Below are 15,140 nucleotides of genomic sequence, written 5' to 3'. Positions count from 1 at the left end.
CATGTTTTTATAAATTTATACATTGGGAAGAGTCTTTATAAGTTCTTCCTTACCCTATATCACCACTAACGGGGGAAAGTTCTGATTGTTTCTAAGCTTCCCAGAGAGCAGTTATAACTTGCTTGTCCATAGAGATGCTGTTACAGTTTATCTCATGGCCTTCTCCACCTTTAGACTAGTGATGGACTAGGGAATGATGAAGGCCATCTTAGGCAGGAAGGTGGTTGATAATTCCCAATGAAAGGAGACTGGGGAACAGTCATTGCATTGTGGAAGAATGGCTTACTTTTAGGAGTAGTTTGTGTTATCATGACTGTTGTTCTTTATAGACTTCAGCTACTTTATAATGAATAAATGTGAAACAGTAGATACTCTAAGATCGTGGAATCTAAGATGGGAGTTGTTGGGCATCGGGCGGGGGGTGGGGGGGCGCATATTGTGTGGGAGCTCTTTCCTTATCCAGAACTGTATCCGAACCAAACTGTATCAGAGTTGAAGAAAGGCTGCAATTTGAGTTCAGGCATGATAGATTTGTTAAGAGAGAAGAGTCCAGGGCATGTGGTCACTAAGTACCCCCTGCCTCTCCTCCTCCTGCTACCCTTTCTAGAATTCTAGTACTTTCCCAGTACATGTGCACTGGGATGTGCACAGATGCTTGTACACAAGGAAAGATGTTTCCCCATGCCTCACATGCTATGGAATCGTCATTCTTATAATCCAGCTCCTTAGGAAGTGGAAACCTGTGAATAGTACTTTGTACTTGATCACTCAACTGTTAATCCATGAATAAGTGAAGCTGAATTCTAACAATAAGGGACGCTAAGTGTGCCCTTCCCTAGTATGATGTTCTATAGGAAAGGCAACAATGAGCAAAGTTTTTATCTGTGATAGGGCTTATGGTAACAAGAGCTAGAGGGAGTTGAGTAAAAGGGGACTTAACTCTGACTTGGGGTCAGAAAAGATAAGTTTCCAGAAATATTTAAGAAAAGAAGTAGGAATTGCTGAGAGGTTGCAGATAGCTCAGAGAAGAAAATCTATGGATGATGCACCCACTTATTAAGCACCACTTACTAAAGTGAACTATTGCGGAGAAACCTTTTGGGAGCTATGCTCATTTTAGTTTGTGGTTTCTCTAGGAGAACAGTTGTCCACCTGTGGGTCATGAACCCCAAAATGTAATTAGAAAACACATATATACATTATGATTCATAACAGTAGCAAAATTACAGTTAAGAGGTAACAACAAAAATAATTTTATGGCTGGGGTCACATGAGGATCTGTATTAAAATGGTCCCAGCATTAGAAAGGTTTAGAACCACTGCTCTAAGAGATCCACGTGGTAGTGTAGACAGTTGGGAATGCATATCCAGGCTTCATTGGTGCAACGAGACTGAGATAATCCAAGGGGATGCTGCAGACAGCCCTGTGGAGTGGCTCCCTTCATCTAAGGCGCTGCTGGGGTACGAAGCATGAGTTTTACTGCTGACTTCAGCTCTGTTCAGTAGAGCTGTGATACAAGCCACACATGCTAACTCTTCTAGTAAGTAGCTCACATTTTAAGAATTTACAAAATGCTGTGTATTTTGATCATATTCACCGCTTACTCCTCTCCTTGCCTAATTACTCCCTTATCTTATCCTTACTTCCCTCATCCTCCCATTCTTATGTATTTTTAAGGATAATCAGCGGGGGGGGGGGGGGGGGGTGTTGGCGCACGTCGAGGCCAGCCTGGTATACAGAGTGAGTTCCAAGACAGCCAGAGCTATACAGAGAAACCCTGTCTCAAAAAAAAAAAAAAAACCAAAAAAGAAAGAAAGATAATAATCCCTTGAGCCCAGTTTGTGCTGAGAGCTTGATCAACCTACCAGAGAGTAGGATAAAAATAAACAGATAGACTTAATTAAATAATGTCTCTTATTTATACTTAACTGTATCCAGAACATTAATACATTAGCTTGTAACTAGTTTAAACATTATTGATCTAGGGTCAGCAAGATGGATCGGTGGATAAAAGTTCTTCCTCTGGGAACCTGATGAGTTTGACTATCGAATCCAATGGTGGAAGGAGAAAACAGACTTCTGAACGTTGTCCTTCATCATCACATAGACACTGTGACACTTACATGCCCATGCTAACTTTCACACACAATAATCAGTAAAATATGTTTGTTTTTTAAATTACCAAAATAGTTTACATTCTTTTAAATACTTGATCATCTTAAATGCCTTTTACAGTGTATTTCAGTTCTTGCTAATGGCTACTAAACAAGGCATTCAGCTCTCAGTTACCATGTTTTATTCTCATTTTATAATGAGAGAGCCATAAATGCAACCTCTAGGTTTTTCTTATGGTTGCAGAGCTATTGCTGCCAGTTAAAGCAATGTTTAACATGTCTGATTGCCACTTCAAAGTGAGGAGAAAGGAATTGTATTGACTCTTAGTAGGTCAAGGTCAAAGGCTGCCATTGAGCATACTGCAGTGTGTGTAGAAGACGTCATCTCACAACAAAGCAGACTGGCCTGAAGTGTCAGTACAGCTGAAGCCAAGAAACCCCCATTTAAAGTTACTGGTTCAGGGCTGGAGAAATGGCCCAGTAGGTAAAACATTTATTGAATGATCCTAAGGGCCTGTGCGCAGATCCTCAGAACTGGTGTAAAGTTAGATTTGGTAGTTTGCATTTGTAATCACAGAATTTCTACTGTGAGATGGAAGATGGTGACCAGAGAATCTCTGGGAGGCGCTCATGGGTCAGTTAGCCTCTCGGGTGAGAGGTGAGCGTGGACACCCGAGGTTCCTCTGACCCCCACACGTATGCCTGCTCTCACACGAATGAACACACAAAGCAAGCAGTAAAGCTGCTGTTTGAATTGTTGCTTTGGTTTTGATTTCCAGATGAACTCAGATCAGTACTAAAAGTAATTGCAGCTGGCGTTTCCATAATCACTGAATGCTCACTTCAGCATTCACCCACACATTGTCTTACCAGCTGGGCTCTGCTTTCAGTTTGCTTTGTATCCTGTATTCTACCACAGCTGTCTTGTTGGCCACTGACCCTTCATGACATGTGTTACCTGTATATTACACTGTAATTTTGAAGTCACTAGCAGAGCACCTTTGTAAGCTGGACTGTATCTTACTGCTCTAGAGCTGGTGAGGTGCTTCATTTTATGTTTGCTTTCTCATGACTGTCTAGTTTTCATGGCAGTTTTCACTTTCTTCTTTTTCTCATCTCTGTCCACATATTCCACCTCTGTCTAGTAAAGCCCAAATCATCTCATGTGTTCTCCTTTCTGTTTAATACAGATCTCATCTTGATAGCATCCTTTAAGATATTCTAAGTATGAATTGATTCTAATAAGCAGAAATTGTGCACATACATGTATTTGTGGGTGTAGGGTAGGTGTGTCTTCCTCTATTGCTGTTATCTTACTTTTTGAGACAGGTCTGTTACTGACTTTGGTGTTCACCTGGTCAACAAATCTCTTGTTTCTGCCTTCCAGTACTAGGATGGAAGGCCTGTGCAGCTGAGCCGAGGGTTCTTGGTGCTTGTTGTTTAATGTGGGTGATGGGTATTGAACTCCCGTACTCCTGCTCACATGGCAAGAACTTTACCAATTGAGCATCTCCCAGTCCCCAAGACCTTGCAATTAATATTAGGTTAGAGGAAGGTTTTTTGGCCTACTGAGTATTAATTATAATTAGTAATAGTAGAAATATAAACATCAATAGGATATACTCTATTTGAATAACATTAAGCATAAAACTGTAATCAATGCTTAATAAGGAAAATTAATGTTTTCAAAATTACAAAGAAAAATGCTAAAGCTTTTGTCATGAAAGAAACACTAAGTTTTCAATAAGATAAATGAAAAAACAGCTCTGAAACGTGCAAATTTATACTGAAAGGTCACCATAAACTGATGAGACTGAATGATATATAGGCTCCGGAGTTAGAGCCATAATCTGTTATGTAAAACCTAAGCAGCTGCTGCTGTCTTCCAGGGAAATGCCAACAAGTGCAGATCCAACAAGCACCATTAGAGAAAATTATGTCCTATTTCCTTGACTAAGAAAGCAATTGGTTAACAAAATCTGATTGCTTTAATGCATCCTTGATCTAGAGGAGGTTCTCATATGTGTTCCTAATCAGTTCGGTGGACTCTATACTAAACATCTCAGATGTGTAATTTGCTGAGGCCAAGGGAATATCCTTGGATTTCAAACATATCACAGACAGTTTTTTTTCCAAATTCCATCACTATGTCTTCTTTAACTTTATAAAAGTGATATTATTTACTTTGCAAGGGCAAGGAATGGCCCTTTGGGGAAAATTTAGTTACTCTGTGATTCAGATACTATGGCTTTTGAGTGTCCTAGACAAGACATCCCTCATGCCAAATGCTTTCAGACTCCTGTGTATCCATGGAACTATGGTTTGTGTAAGCTCCACATGAGGTAAGGAGCACCATCTGGTACCAGGTAGGTGTGTCATCCTGGCTTCACTGGTGGTTAAAGCTCTGGTATCTCTAACACCCATTGACTGTGCGTCCTATTTATATACTTGGTCCCTATTTTAAGTGGCCTCATTTTAGTAACCATATAACATAGTAACATAGTAGAGCTGGACTGAACCTTATTTTTTTCCTATGCCTTTTATAAGTGAATACTAATGTAGATGATGCTTTTTTATAGATAGCTTTCATTTAAAATTTATTTTAACAATTTTGTACATGTAAATGATATATTCATACCCAGTTACCTTCTCCTGTCACTTCCTTCTAAGTCCCCTTTCCCAGCTTATCCCCCTCTACTGTAATGTCTTTGTGTGTGAGAGAGACAGACAGACCCAGACCCATTGACTGTAATTAGAATTGTTTGCATGAACACAGTTGTGTTGTGGGAGTTATTTGTTAGTGTTTTAACCTTCCAGTCAACTGAATACAAACTAAAAATAAATAAAAATAATTCCTCAAACCTCAAAATTTAAGAAGTAACCACATCCCAATATTCTCTCCCAAAGCCCCTATTTCCTAGACTGTTTTGAGATAGTCAAATATTAATGTTTTATTTGCCAAACCAAAAGGCAGTTTCAAAAGAAATATCTAACAGGTTAATATCAGTCAGTTCTGTCTGTATTCCTAAGCTTTCCAAGTTCCTTAACATAAGACCAGAGTACTTACTTAGTTAACTTCTGAAAAGCAACTTGTAAGTGGAGATGGCTTTCAATCCCCAGAACATTAAATGAGGACCACTCATAAGAGTGTGTTGGGGAAAGCTGTAGAATTGCATGGAAGGACTCTATAGTCCTAGTTTAATGAAGGAAGTTAAAAAAAGTCTTAACGTCTTTAGAGGGTTTAGAAATCTATAATGTTATAGCCTATCTTCCTGCTCTTCTTGGGTACTTTAAAATACTATTTTAAATTGTCTTTTGAAGTGTAAATATCTGTAGAGGTCCAGTGGTGCTTGTCATTTCCATTTTATTGGGATTAGTTACTCATTTTATTACTTCTGTACTTTTAGCTTTATCTGTTAGTACTTTATTGCTGTGAAGACACCCATGGCCAAGGCAACACTTATAATAGAAAACATTTAATTGGGGGCTTGCTTACTATTTCAGAGGTATAATCCATTATCATCATTGTGGGAGCATGGTGACACGCTGCAAGTGCTGACACAGTAGTTTAGACTACGTCACGATAAGTAGGGATAGAGAAACTTGGCATGAGCTTTGAAACCTCAAAACCCACCCCAAGTGACATACTTCCTCCAGCAAAGCCACACCTCCTGTCCTTTTAATCCTTTGAGTTGTGTCACTCCCTGGTGACTAGGCATTCAAATTTATGGCTGAGGCTTAAGAAAGAGCAGGAACTCTGACCTGAAATGTGCTGGACAGGAGTTCAGGGACGGATCTCAGAACTGTAAGAGGAAGACTGCATGGGGGAGGAAACAAGCTTAGATTTGTTTTGTAGCACTGCCAAGATACAGCGTTCTTTTCTAGATATAAGGACAGGTGACACTTCCCTTCTGTAGTGCTGCAGTCTCACCCTGTCCCCAGCCACACAGCACCAGCAGAGTCCTTCTCAGGTACGCAAACAGTTCCCAACATGCTTTCCCTGACAGATACCGACTGCAAGCTGGCTCTCTCTAGGCCAGTTGTGACAGGTGGCTATAAATTCTAGGTTCCTGTGGCTCACTCAGGTCTCAACTTCCAAATTATCTCACAACCATCCATAACTCTAGTTCCAGGAAGTTCAGTGCCCTCTTCTACCCTCTACAGGCACTAGGCATACACGTGATAGACATATGTGCAGGCAGAACACTCATATACATAAAATACAGTCATGTAAAAATAAATTTTATTTTTAAAAAGCTAGATAATATCTTTATTATGTAATAACCCTTTCCTTGTATTTAAAACATATTTTTGGTAGAGTGTGCTCTCAGAGTAATTGGTAATTCTGTCATCGCAAACATTTATTATTACTTTGTGTTAGGAACACTGAAAATTGTATTAGTTACACTAAAATATACTACTGAAAGTTGTAAGTTATAGTCACCCTGCTCTGCTGTACACTACTACAAGCTCTCCCCCATTCAGCTGCACTCCTGTGTCTTAGCTATTCTCTCCATCCTCCCTTTCTTCTGTCGGGCCTTACCTTTGGCTAACCTCATTTGATTCTCGCTGCCTGTTTGCTAATTGATTCATTCAACCAGTTAGATGATAATTTGTTAAACTGTTAAAATTCTAGAGCAATATCAGTAGACAAGACAGAAAAACACATCATCACTTTCATGAAAGATACCCATTGAGCAAGTGGTTGAGAAAGAGGGGGCTGTTGAGATAGTTAATTTGCAGCATCCATGGTCTCCATTTTGACATACCTAGTGGTTCACTGTTATATGGGAAGAGTCTAGAAACCAATGAGAGTAGTTTTTATTAGATATCTAATTAATTAATGTTCAAGTCGAAACCAAAGGGCAAGAAAAGAGGTGTGGAAGGGTTCCAGGAAAGGGAACATCATGCACCTTGATGTCTGTATACTTAGCATTTTGGAGGGCATGAGAGATGATCTTTAAACCTAGAGCAAAGCAAGGGTTTTAGAGGGTACTGTAACAAAAGAGTGGTAATTAGAGCCAGATCTTAAAGTCATACATATGGAGTCGTAAAAGGAAAAACTTTTAGATGAACTATACTCAACAGTATTTGAGCAAAGAACCACTCATACCTCAGGCCACCTTGAGAACACAAAGAGGCTCACAATTCTGCTCTGTGATGTGGGCAGGTAGAACTTTGGGCCAGAAAATGGAGGTGAGGTACAGAGATGGCTTATTTTCTCTGCCAAGTTTGCTTTGTTTGAGCATGGTCATAGCCACTGCTGGCCTGGGTTGAGTTGGCTGCTGTATTGATGCTCACCGTGTCTGTCTCAGAAGTGTGTTCCAAGGTATGGTTGAGGAGAAGGTTTTTATTGTAGATATGAGGGCGAGTACACCTAGAGGCAGGCATCATGGAGAGAAGGTAGTAGAATAGCCATGACTGGAGGACTATACTGTACTGAGAAGGGAGAGCAAGGACCAAGAGACAAGGGCAAATGGGTGGGGGTGGGGACAAGGTGGGGGTGGACTAAGGGAGTGCTTGGCTGAAATGGCAGGGTTATTTAGGAATGGGATGCTAGGGGAAGACAAGCCACGAGCTGGATGACTTTAGGGTAGGGGGCAAGTGAGAAGAGCTGAGAAGGAGCCCCACGGCCAGCAAGGGCTCTGTAATAGCAGACGCTTGCTATACTGAGACAGCCTGGAGGGCAGCGTGTGCTTCATGGTGATGGGCACTGCACTTAGCCATTCATCCCGTTTCTTTTGGGCCTGACATAAGTTAGATCTTCAATTAGTTTCCTTATGAAGTAAAATTGTAGTTTCTTAGGTAGGAGTGAACACAAGCATAGATCCTCAGGCCAACTTTAGTTTAACAGACTTTTGGGGGAAGTCACAGTAGGATTTTAAGTACAAACTGACAATATTTTTAGGAAGTCCTCCTGACTTCTCTCGGAAGAAGGCAAGAAGGAAGACAGGAAGGCTATTCCAAGATGGTGAAGAGCTTATTAGGATGGCAGCAGCAGAGGGTGGAAATGGTTGATCAGAGAAGGCTGAGCACTCTGTGCCCCAGGCAGGGCAGAGTGGTACGTGCCTTTAATCCCAGTGTAAGGCCAGCCTGGGCTACATAGGGAGACCCTTCCTGAATGAATGAACAAACTATTCTGCCAATTTTACAGCAAGGAACAAATGGAGAGAGGTTAAAGGCATTTGCAATTAGATAACCATTCAATAGCAATTTTCAAGTTTTATCTTGAATAACAGGGAGATAGTTTTCTACAAAATTCTATAAAGCAAAGTGATGACTTCACCTGCAGCCATCCTAGCTTGAGAAGTTGAGAGAAGGTTCGTGCAGATCCCAGTAGCCGGTGGGAATCCCTCCTTCGCCAGCAGTGACCCTTTGCACTGGAGGTAGAGGCCAGTTACAGGGCTCTGTGGAAACAGAATAGACTTGGAAGCTCATTTATTTAGGGACACTCAGCAGGAGCATCATCCAGGAAAGTGCCTTTTCATCAAACTAAACATGTTGACTGAGATTAGATTTCTAAAGTGAGCACAAGACTGTTAAAATTCAGATTTACTTTCTTATACTCTGACACCACTAATGGCGTTAATTAAAGCAGAACCTTTAACTTAAATCTGTGTAATTAGTTCTATGATTTCAGAAACGTAAATAGAAATTGATAAGTATCCCGTTAGCTAATGTTTAACACCAGCCTTGTGGCGTTCTTCTTGCTGCATCCTCACTTTTGATTTTGTGTATGCCAAATCTTACCAACTTTGTAATGAGCATCAGTCACGTGGTGGTTTGTAATTAAACAGAGAAAGGTGTGTGCTGCTGCCTCTGACTCAACCTTAATTTTTCAATTTCTGATTAAAAGCACTGCAAATTTAAAGCCTTATAAGTTCTCTTTTATTTGGAAATTGCTACTTATAAATGTATGAAAACTGTAAAGTTTGCAAAATGTTTTACATCGTGTTCCAAATATCATCTGTCAGTGTATGAACATGTGCTAGCTCCAGCAATATGTTAAGAAAGCAAAAAAGGAAATTTCTTTGCATCTCTGTCACTATCTCCCTATAACTGTGAGACTAGGTCTATTGACGCGGTGAAGAGGGCAGAGGAGGTACTGGATAAATCGAGGCAGTATGAACCTGAGCTCTACCTTCTGTTTGTGTAGATACTGGTCATAAATAATAAAAGCAAGATTCTAGGTATTGGGCACAGAGTAGGAGGGCAGTGAATGTTTGTTGGATAAATGGCCACATAGCAGCAGCTTCTTCCTTTACTGACATTTTAGCCTGCTTCAGACAGTGAATTTGTGACTATATCCTTTGCTGAAATGATTGTTCCAGTTCATGTATGAAGAATAGTGAGGAAACAGGCTTATTTTATGTCCCAGCTGTAGAAGCAGTGGTGATGGAGTGGGCTGAACCCTAGCTCTGCTGGATTCTGAGGGCTGTAGCCTTTTTCTGTTGTACTTTTGTAGTGCTGGAGGTCGAATTCAGGTCCCCCAAAATGCCAGGCACTCTACCTCCAAGGTCAAATCCCAAACATTTTACAAAAATGTAAGACAGAAAGTGTTATTCCCCAACACACACACACACACACACACCTCACTCACTCACTCACGCACACTCTCCGAGCTTTTGATATGTTCATTATTCCAGAAGTCCACATTAGAAAAACAAAACAAAAACAAAGTTTATTTCAAAATACAGTGAAATGACATTAGTGTTCGAAACAGGTTTTACTAATGAGTTTTCAGTGCCACAGTGGATTCCTATGTATAATTATGAATGTGACTGAAGTGTAAGCTTATCTTTTCTGCCTTGTTGTCATAAGAAGGAAACAGAGAATACTTCATGTTGTGTGATTTATATTTGGAAGCCCAGCCATTAGGCAAAGTATTTTTAAACCACATTAATTTCTTATGTTTCTGCTTAATGTAAAAAATGAAGCTAGTTGGAAGTGGTCTGTGTGGAGTTAGTGCATGAATGGATTTTTATTTTCTAGTAATTTGTTGTTGTGTGTTCCACCCTCATGCTCAGCCCAGATCCCAGAAATCTATTTTTCTTGTGACATCATTCTGTCTCTAGCAATTGGTTGTGATAGAGGATTCTAGGCCCGTGGAAATCAGGGGCACATGAGCTCTAAAGGAACAAAATCTTGTTTTGTTTTAAAGAATGAGATGTGGAAATGATTTTAAGTATTAGATTATTTAAAATACTAATAAAACGCCCAAAATTACACTGGATTTTCCTAGTCTTCTTTCTCAATGTAGCATCATATTGACAGTAGTAATCTTTGTGGTTCAGAATGGGCCCTCAGAGTGTAGCTAAGCAACCTCCCTACTGGCCTTCCCTGCAGTGATGCACTCCATGGGTTTATGAGGATGGTATCTCTGCCCACTACCAATGCCCTTCTGTTTCCTTGTTTTTCTTGGTCTGTCTGTACTTCTGTTCTCTCTCCGTCCCAGCTGTTCTATTGGGCTCTGTGATGGTTGGTTTCAGCTGCCAGCCAGGTGGGATCCAGAATCACCTAGCAGAGAAGCTGTCAAGCATACTCTTAGAGGATTAGTTAGCCTCTGGGCACTCTTGGGGGGGGGGGGGGTGGGGGGTGGAGGGGGTGGGGGGTGGATAGAGGTGGGAGAGTCATCCTGAAAGTGGGTGGAGCCCTTGACTGCTTAGGAGAATGGGCTGAGCTGAGCTCACCAGGCTGCTTCCTACCTGCCTGCAGTACATACAGCAGCCTCAGCTCTCCTGCCTGCACATTTTCCTGCTGTGCTGGAAACTGCCTAAAACAGTGAGCTGAAATGGATCTTCCCCCCTTAAGTTGCTTTTATCGGGGAGTTTTATCACAGCAATGGGACAAAAAAATAAATAAAGACAGGCTTCTGCAGTCTTCGAACCTCATAAGGACTATTGGGAAATTTTTCACTGTTCAAGGCCTTGTGCTGATTACTGGCACAGTGAGAATTCTGAAGTTATGCAATTGTGCTTTGCTTTCAGAATGAGATGATGTGTTCGTTACTAAAGGAGTTTTGAAGGCCCTCGGGGTGGGAGCAGCAATACAGAACCATGGTTTCTGGAGGAAAAAGCTACAAAACTCACTGGCAGTGCAGGTTTAATGTTAAACAAATCACCTGTTAGAAGAGATGGTCAACTTTCTGAATAAAGTTAGAACAACTTGTGAGACTGTTTCTGTGGATCCTGTAAGGCATCGTGTAATAAGTACATAAAGCAATGGCACTGCTCACATCCATCCTTAATGAGATTAAACTGTAATGGGAATATTGCCATCTTTCTCTCCTACTCACAGCACTCCCCCTCCCTTCAGATACTCACTGGAAGCTTCCAATCTGCTATTTGACTATTGCTGTCACCTACTGTCTCAAAATAAAACTGCAATGGCTTTGCCTTTCTTCAAGAGTTTGCTAGTATTGTGCACTTACTGGAAACTGTTATTGAAGAGTGTAGTTGAAGTGGAAGATTCTGGTTGATGCAAACCCACGTGCTTTGCTGAAACAAGACCCGTGGGAGGACCCGTGATATTTGGAGAGAGTATAAATAGAATGTGTTTGTCTCGAATCTTCCCTGATCTTCACTTCGTTGAAAAAGGCATTGCAGAGAACTTCTGGCATCCTGGTGGGTTTAGCTGACTCATTTGGATTTGGTGGAGACCTGGTGGTTTCTGCTGGATTGTGCCACTGCTGCTGGTTTGTGTTTGTAATTAACTCACACGCTGCATTATCTACTTAGGTTACCACAACAAGCCCATTAGGTAATTTCTAAATTATGCCCTAGAAACTAAAACCCACAGCACTTTAAAAGTAGCCAAATATTCACAGGATTTCATCAAATCATGATGAAATTCAAACTCAGAAGAGCCTCAACTCTAATCACTAAAACTGCCATACTCCTTCAAAAGATTTTGTTCCTTCAAGTTTATGTGCTACTGATCTCCATGGGCCTAGAATCCTCTATCACGACCAGCTGCTAGAGGCAGCACTACTAAACTAGACTGCTGGTTTCTTGACAAATGGAGATTGGAATTACCCAAAAAAAACTACTTCTAAACAGGCCTACATCTCCTTGTCCTATTTACCATCTTTTCTCCCCTACTTTCGGCAGTGGGCTAGAAGGGGGATAAAGTATTTAAAAACCCTTATTTAAAGTAGTTTTTTTTTAAAAAAATATCTAAACCTAATTGTAGTAGCACTCCAACTTTGCCTCAGAAGATTTAATAGTACAATCTGCTGAAATGACCTGATAATAAAAGTAAGAGAAACAGCCGACAGATTTGTTAACTCACACATGCACATCAAGAGCCACAGATGGGCAATTAAAGTCAGATGGTTAAACCTCCCACCCTCCCTATATGACAAGAGTGTAGGAGGAATGTAGGTAGTTGTAGAGAGAGGGATAGCAAATGACTTTAGTAGTGATAAGTACTACAGAGAAGAGATGATGGTCTGTGATAAAATCCCTCCAGCTATGGGCATGATGCCTAACTTCCAGTCTCATCTGTGATTGGAGCTTTCAGTAAGAAGGTGGAAGATGACCCTGCCCATCTTTAGTGGATTAAGTCTTTAAGTAAAGACAGTGACTTTAATGCAAAACTTCACCCAGAATCTGCTTATTCCAAAGTGCTTGGATATAGAATTTCAGCATCCAAAGATACTGTCATTGGAGTTATTACGTGCTATGAGCTGAGAGAAGCAACAGTTGTTCACAGCACAGAACTGATTATCTAGACTGGAGTCTACAGCAGAAGATGCACACAGGAAAGCAGAGAGGACTCAAGAGTCCTGGTACCTGCCCACTGTGTGTGTTAAATATAAAAAGGTATTCCATTCCTTCCAACTATTAATTTAGTCTATTGGACAAAGAACTCCTATCAGGTTTATCTGGCCATAGCAAACTGACCATAATTTTGTTATTTTCTTGTAAATTAAACTTTTTTTTCCTAGTGCTTTGGTTTGGTTAAACATTGCTATTAGTGTTTTGTTTATTATCCAGTTTCTACTGACCACTTTTCCTAAGTGATATAAGAATCTTTTCCTTTCTTTCTTCCCAGGTGAAGGTGTATTGCAGTCTTAGTGATTAGAGTTGAGGCTCTTCTGAGTTTGAATTTCAACATGATTTGTCCTGTGATATTGGGCTACTTTTAAAGTACTGTGGGTTTTAGTTTCTAGGGCATAATTTAGAAATTACCTAATGGGCTTGTCGTGGCAGTTAAATGTACCTAAGTAGATAATGCAATCTGTGAGTTAATTAGTTTATGTAAAGTCAGGGGTATTTTATACATTTGGGAATGTTCCTTATTTTGTGTTTCTTTGTCTTTCTGGGTCTGGAAAAACCTCCTATAATGGAGTATTCAAATTAAAATGGTATAAAGCGGATTGGGAAAAAATAAACCTGCCTTCAGTCTCAAAAAAATTAATTATTTTTTAAAAAAAGGCTTATTCTGTATAAGTGTATCGGTGCCAAGCTGACGTTAAATGATTACGCAGGGAGGGTTCAGGTAAGCTAAGCTATGACCTCAGCCTGCCACAGATCATTCATCAGATACTTGGTCTCACCAGCCCTCCAGGCTATCCCAAGAAAGCCTTCAGGTCTGGCTCTCTAGGAATAGACTATCCTGACGCTGGACATTCTGTTGTAAAATATTGTTTGAAATGGGAACCTTTTTCTTCCTACTAGAATAATAAATCCCACCATATGAGAATCCTTCCCTTCTTCCCTTTGCAGTTCCTAGCAGCACATGGTTGGTCTACAAGGATGTGACAAATATTTGTCACATGACTGAGTAAACTCTTACATTAGCAGTGAACAGGCTGAGACATAAACTGGACATGACTTATTTAGGTCACACATTTTTATGCCATGACTGTAACTAAAACCCAAGTTTCCAGTCTCCTGCACTATAGCTCTGTGTTCTTTCTATTACAACATGAAGGTGTAAGGTGCAGAGGAATGGTTGGCATTCTCTGTAGATGACCAGTATAGAGGAACACATTCCGGAGAGAGAGCGCGTGGACAGGGAGGGCGTGCAGGTGGGAAGTACAGAAAGGCTCCTTGAAGGAAAAGCATTTAACCTGCGTAAGAAGGATTTGAGATAGAAAACTTGGGGAAGGCCGCACCTTCGCCGGGAATTATAGTTTATGAATTATGTGTATCATTTTCGTCTCAGTAGGGAAATCTCAACATTTCAGTACATCAAGAAAATAAACGTGCTAGCTAATAGTCTTGTCTTCTTTCAGTGAACAACGTGGGCATGTCATACGAGTATCCGGAATACTTTTTGGAAATTCCCGACTTGGACAGCGTGAGTGTTTCTTTGTTTAATATGGTAGCACAAAGAATGCATGAACGTGTAAGTGAGGCTGAAAGAGTGGTTCTGACCGAGGGTCGGAGTCCAGCTGTCTGCAGTTCAGAGCTTGGCCCCTGTGGGGTGAACCTGGTTGTAGCTAGTGTGTCTGTTCACCCTTCAATGTGAAATAGGCAGCCTCGTAGGGATGCTAGAAGGATTGAAGGAAGAAGTTATGATGATGTCATTTAGACAGTGCCAGGCTCAATAATAGTTCTAATTTCATTTTTATTGTTTTTATTTGATTAAGATAGCTCTATTTTAAGTATTGGGGCATCAAAAATTAGTTTAAAAACTCATAAATATGTTAATATGTAGCAGCACAGTTGATTCAAGTACCCTAGCTTTACCAAAATGGGAGCTACAGCCCTGATACATGCATAATCCTTTACCGACAACTAAGAAGTTACATCTCTGAAGGACCATGTCAGGTTTTGAAATCAATTGAAGCTGTCAGTCATTTCCACTTTCTCTATTAGTTGAGAGGAAACTCCTGAGTGTTTTATTTTGGATTTAATGTGCCTCTTCACGGTCAAATTTGACTTGCACATTTACCTTACATTTTTCATGTTCGTATTAATTACTGCTTTCATTACAAAACAACACTGAGAGAAAGCTGATGTCTACCTCTCAGACCCAACTCTATTGTATTTCCAGTCCCTTGCGATATCTGCAGA

The 15,140-nt window shown here is 40.5% G+C and overlaps 1 protein-coding gene across 1 annotated transcript in view; it reads left to right on the top strand.

Annotated features, from left to right (window-relative positions):
* Positions 1 to 15,140, top strand: part of Hsd17b12 (hydroxysteroid 17-beta dehydrogenase 12) — a 135,456-nt gene that overhangs the window by 83,916 nt on the left and 36,400 nt on the right. The window contains exon 5 of the mRNA XM_052183061.1: positions 14,357 to 14,421. Within this exon, the coding sequence (XP_052039021.1) occupies positions 14,357 to 14,421 (65 nt within the window). The remainder of the gene's footprint in view (positions 1 to 14,356; positions 14,422 to 15,140) is intronic.

The sequence above is a fragment of the Apodemus sylvaticus genome, chromosome 5, assembly GCF_947179515.1.
Source record: "Apodemus sylvaticus chromosome 5, mApoSyl1.1, whole genome shotgun sequence".
Taxonomy (NCBI): Eukaryota; Metazoa; Chordata; class Mammalia; order Rodentia; family Muridae; genus Apodemus; species Apodemus sylvaticus.
The sequence above is the reverse complement of the archived record's forward strand: the minus strand, read 5'-3'. Positions and strand labels throughout refer to the sequence as shown.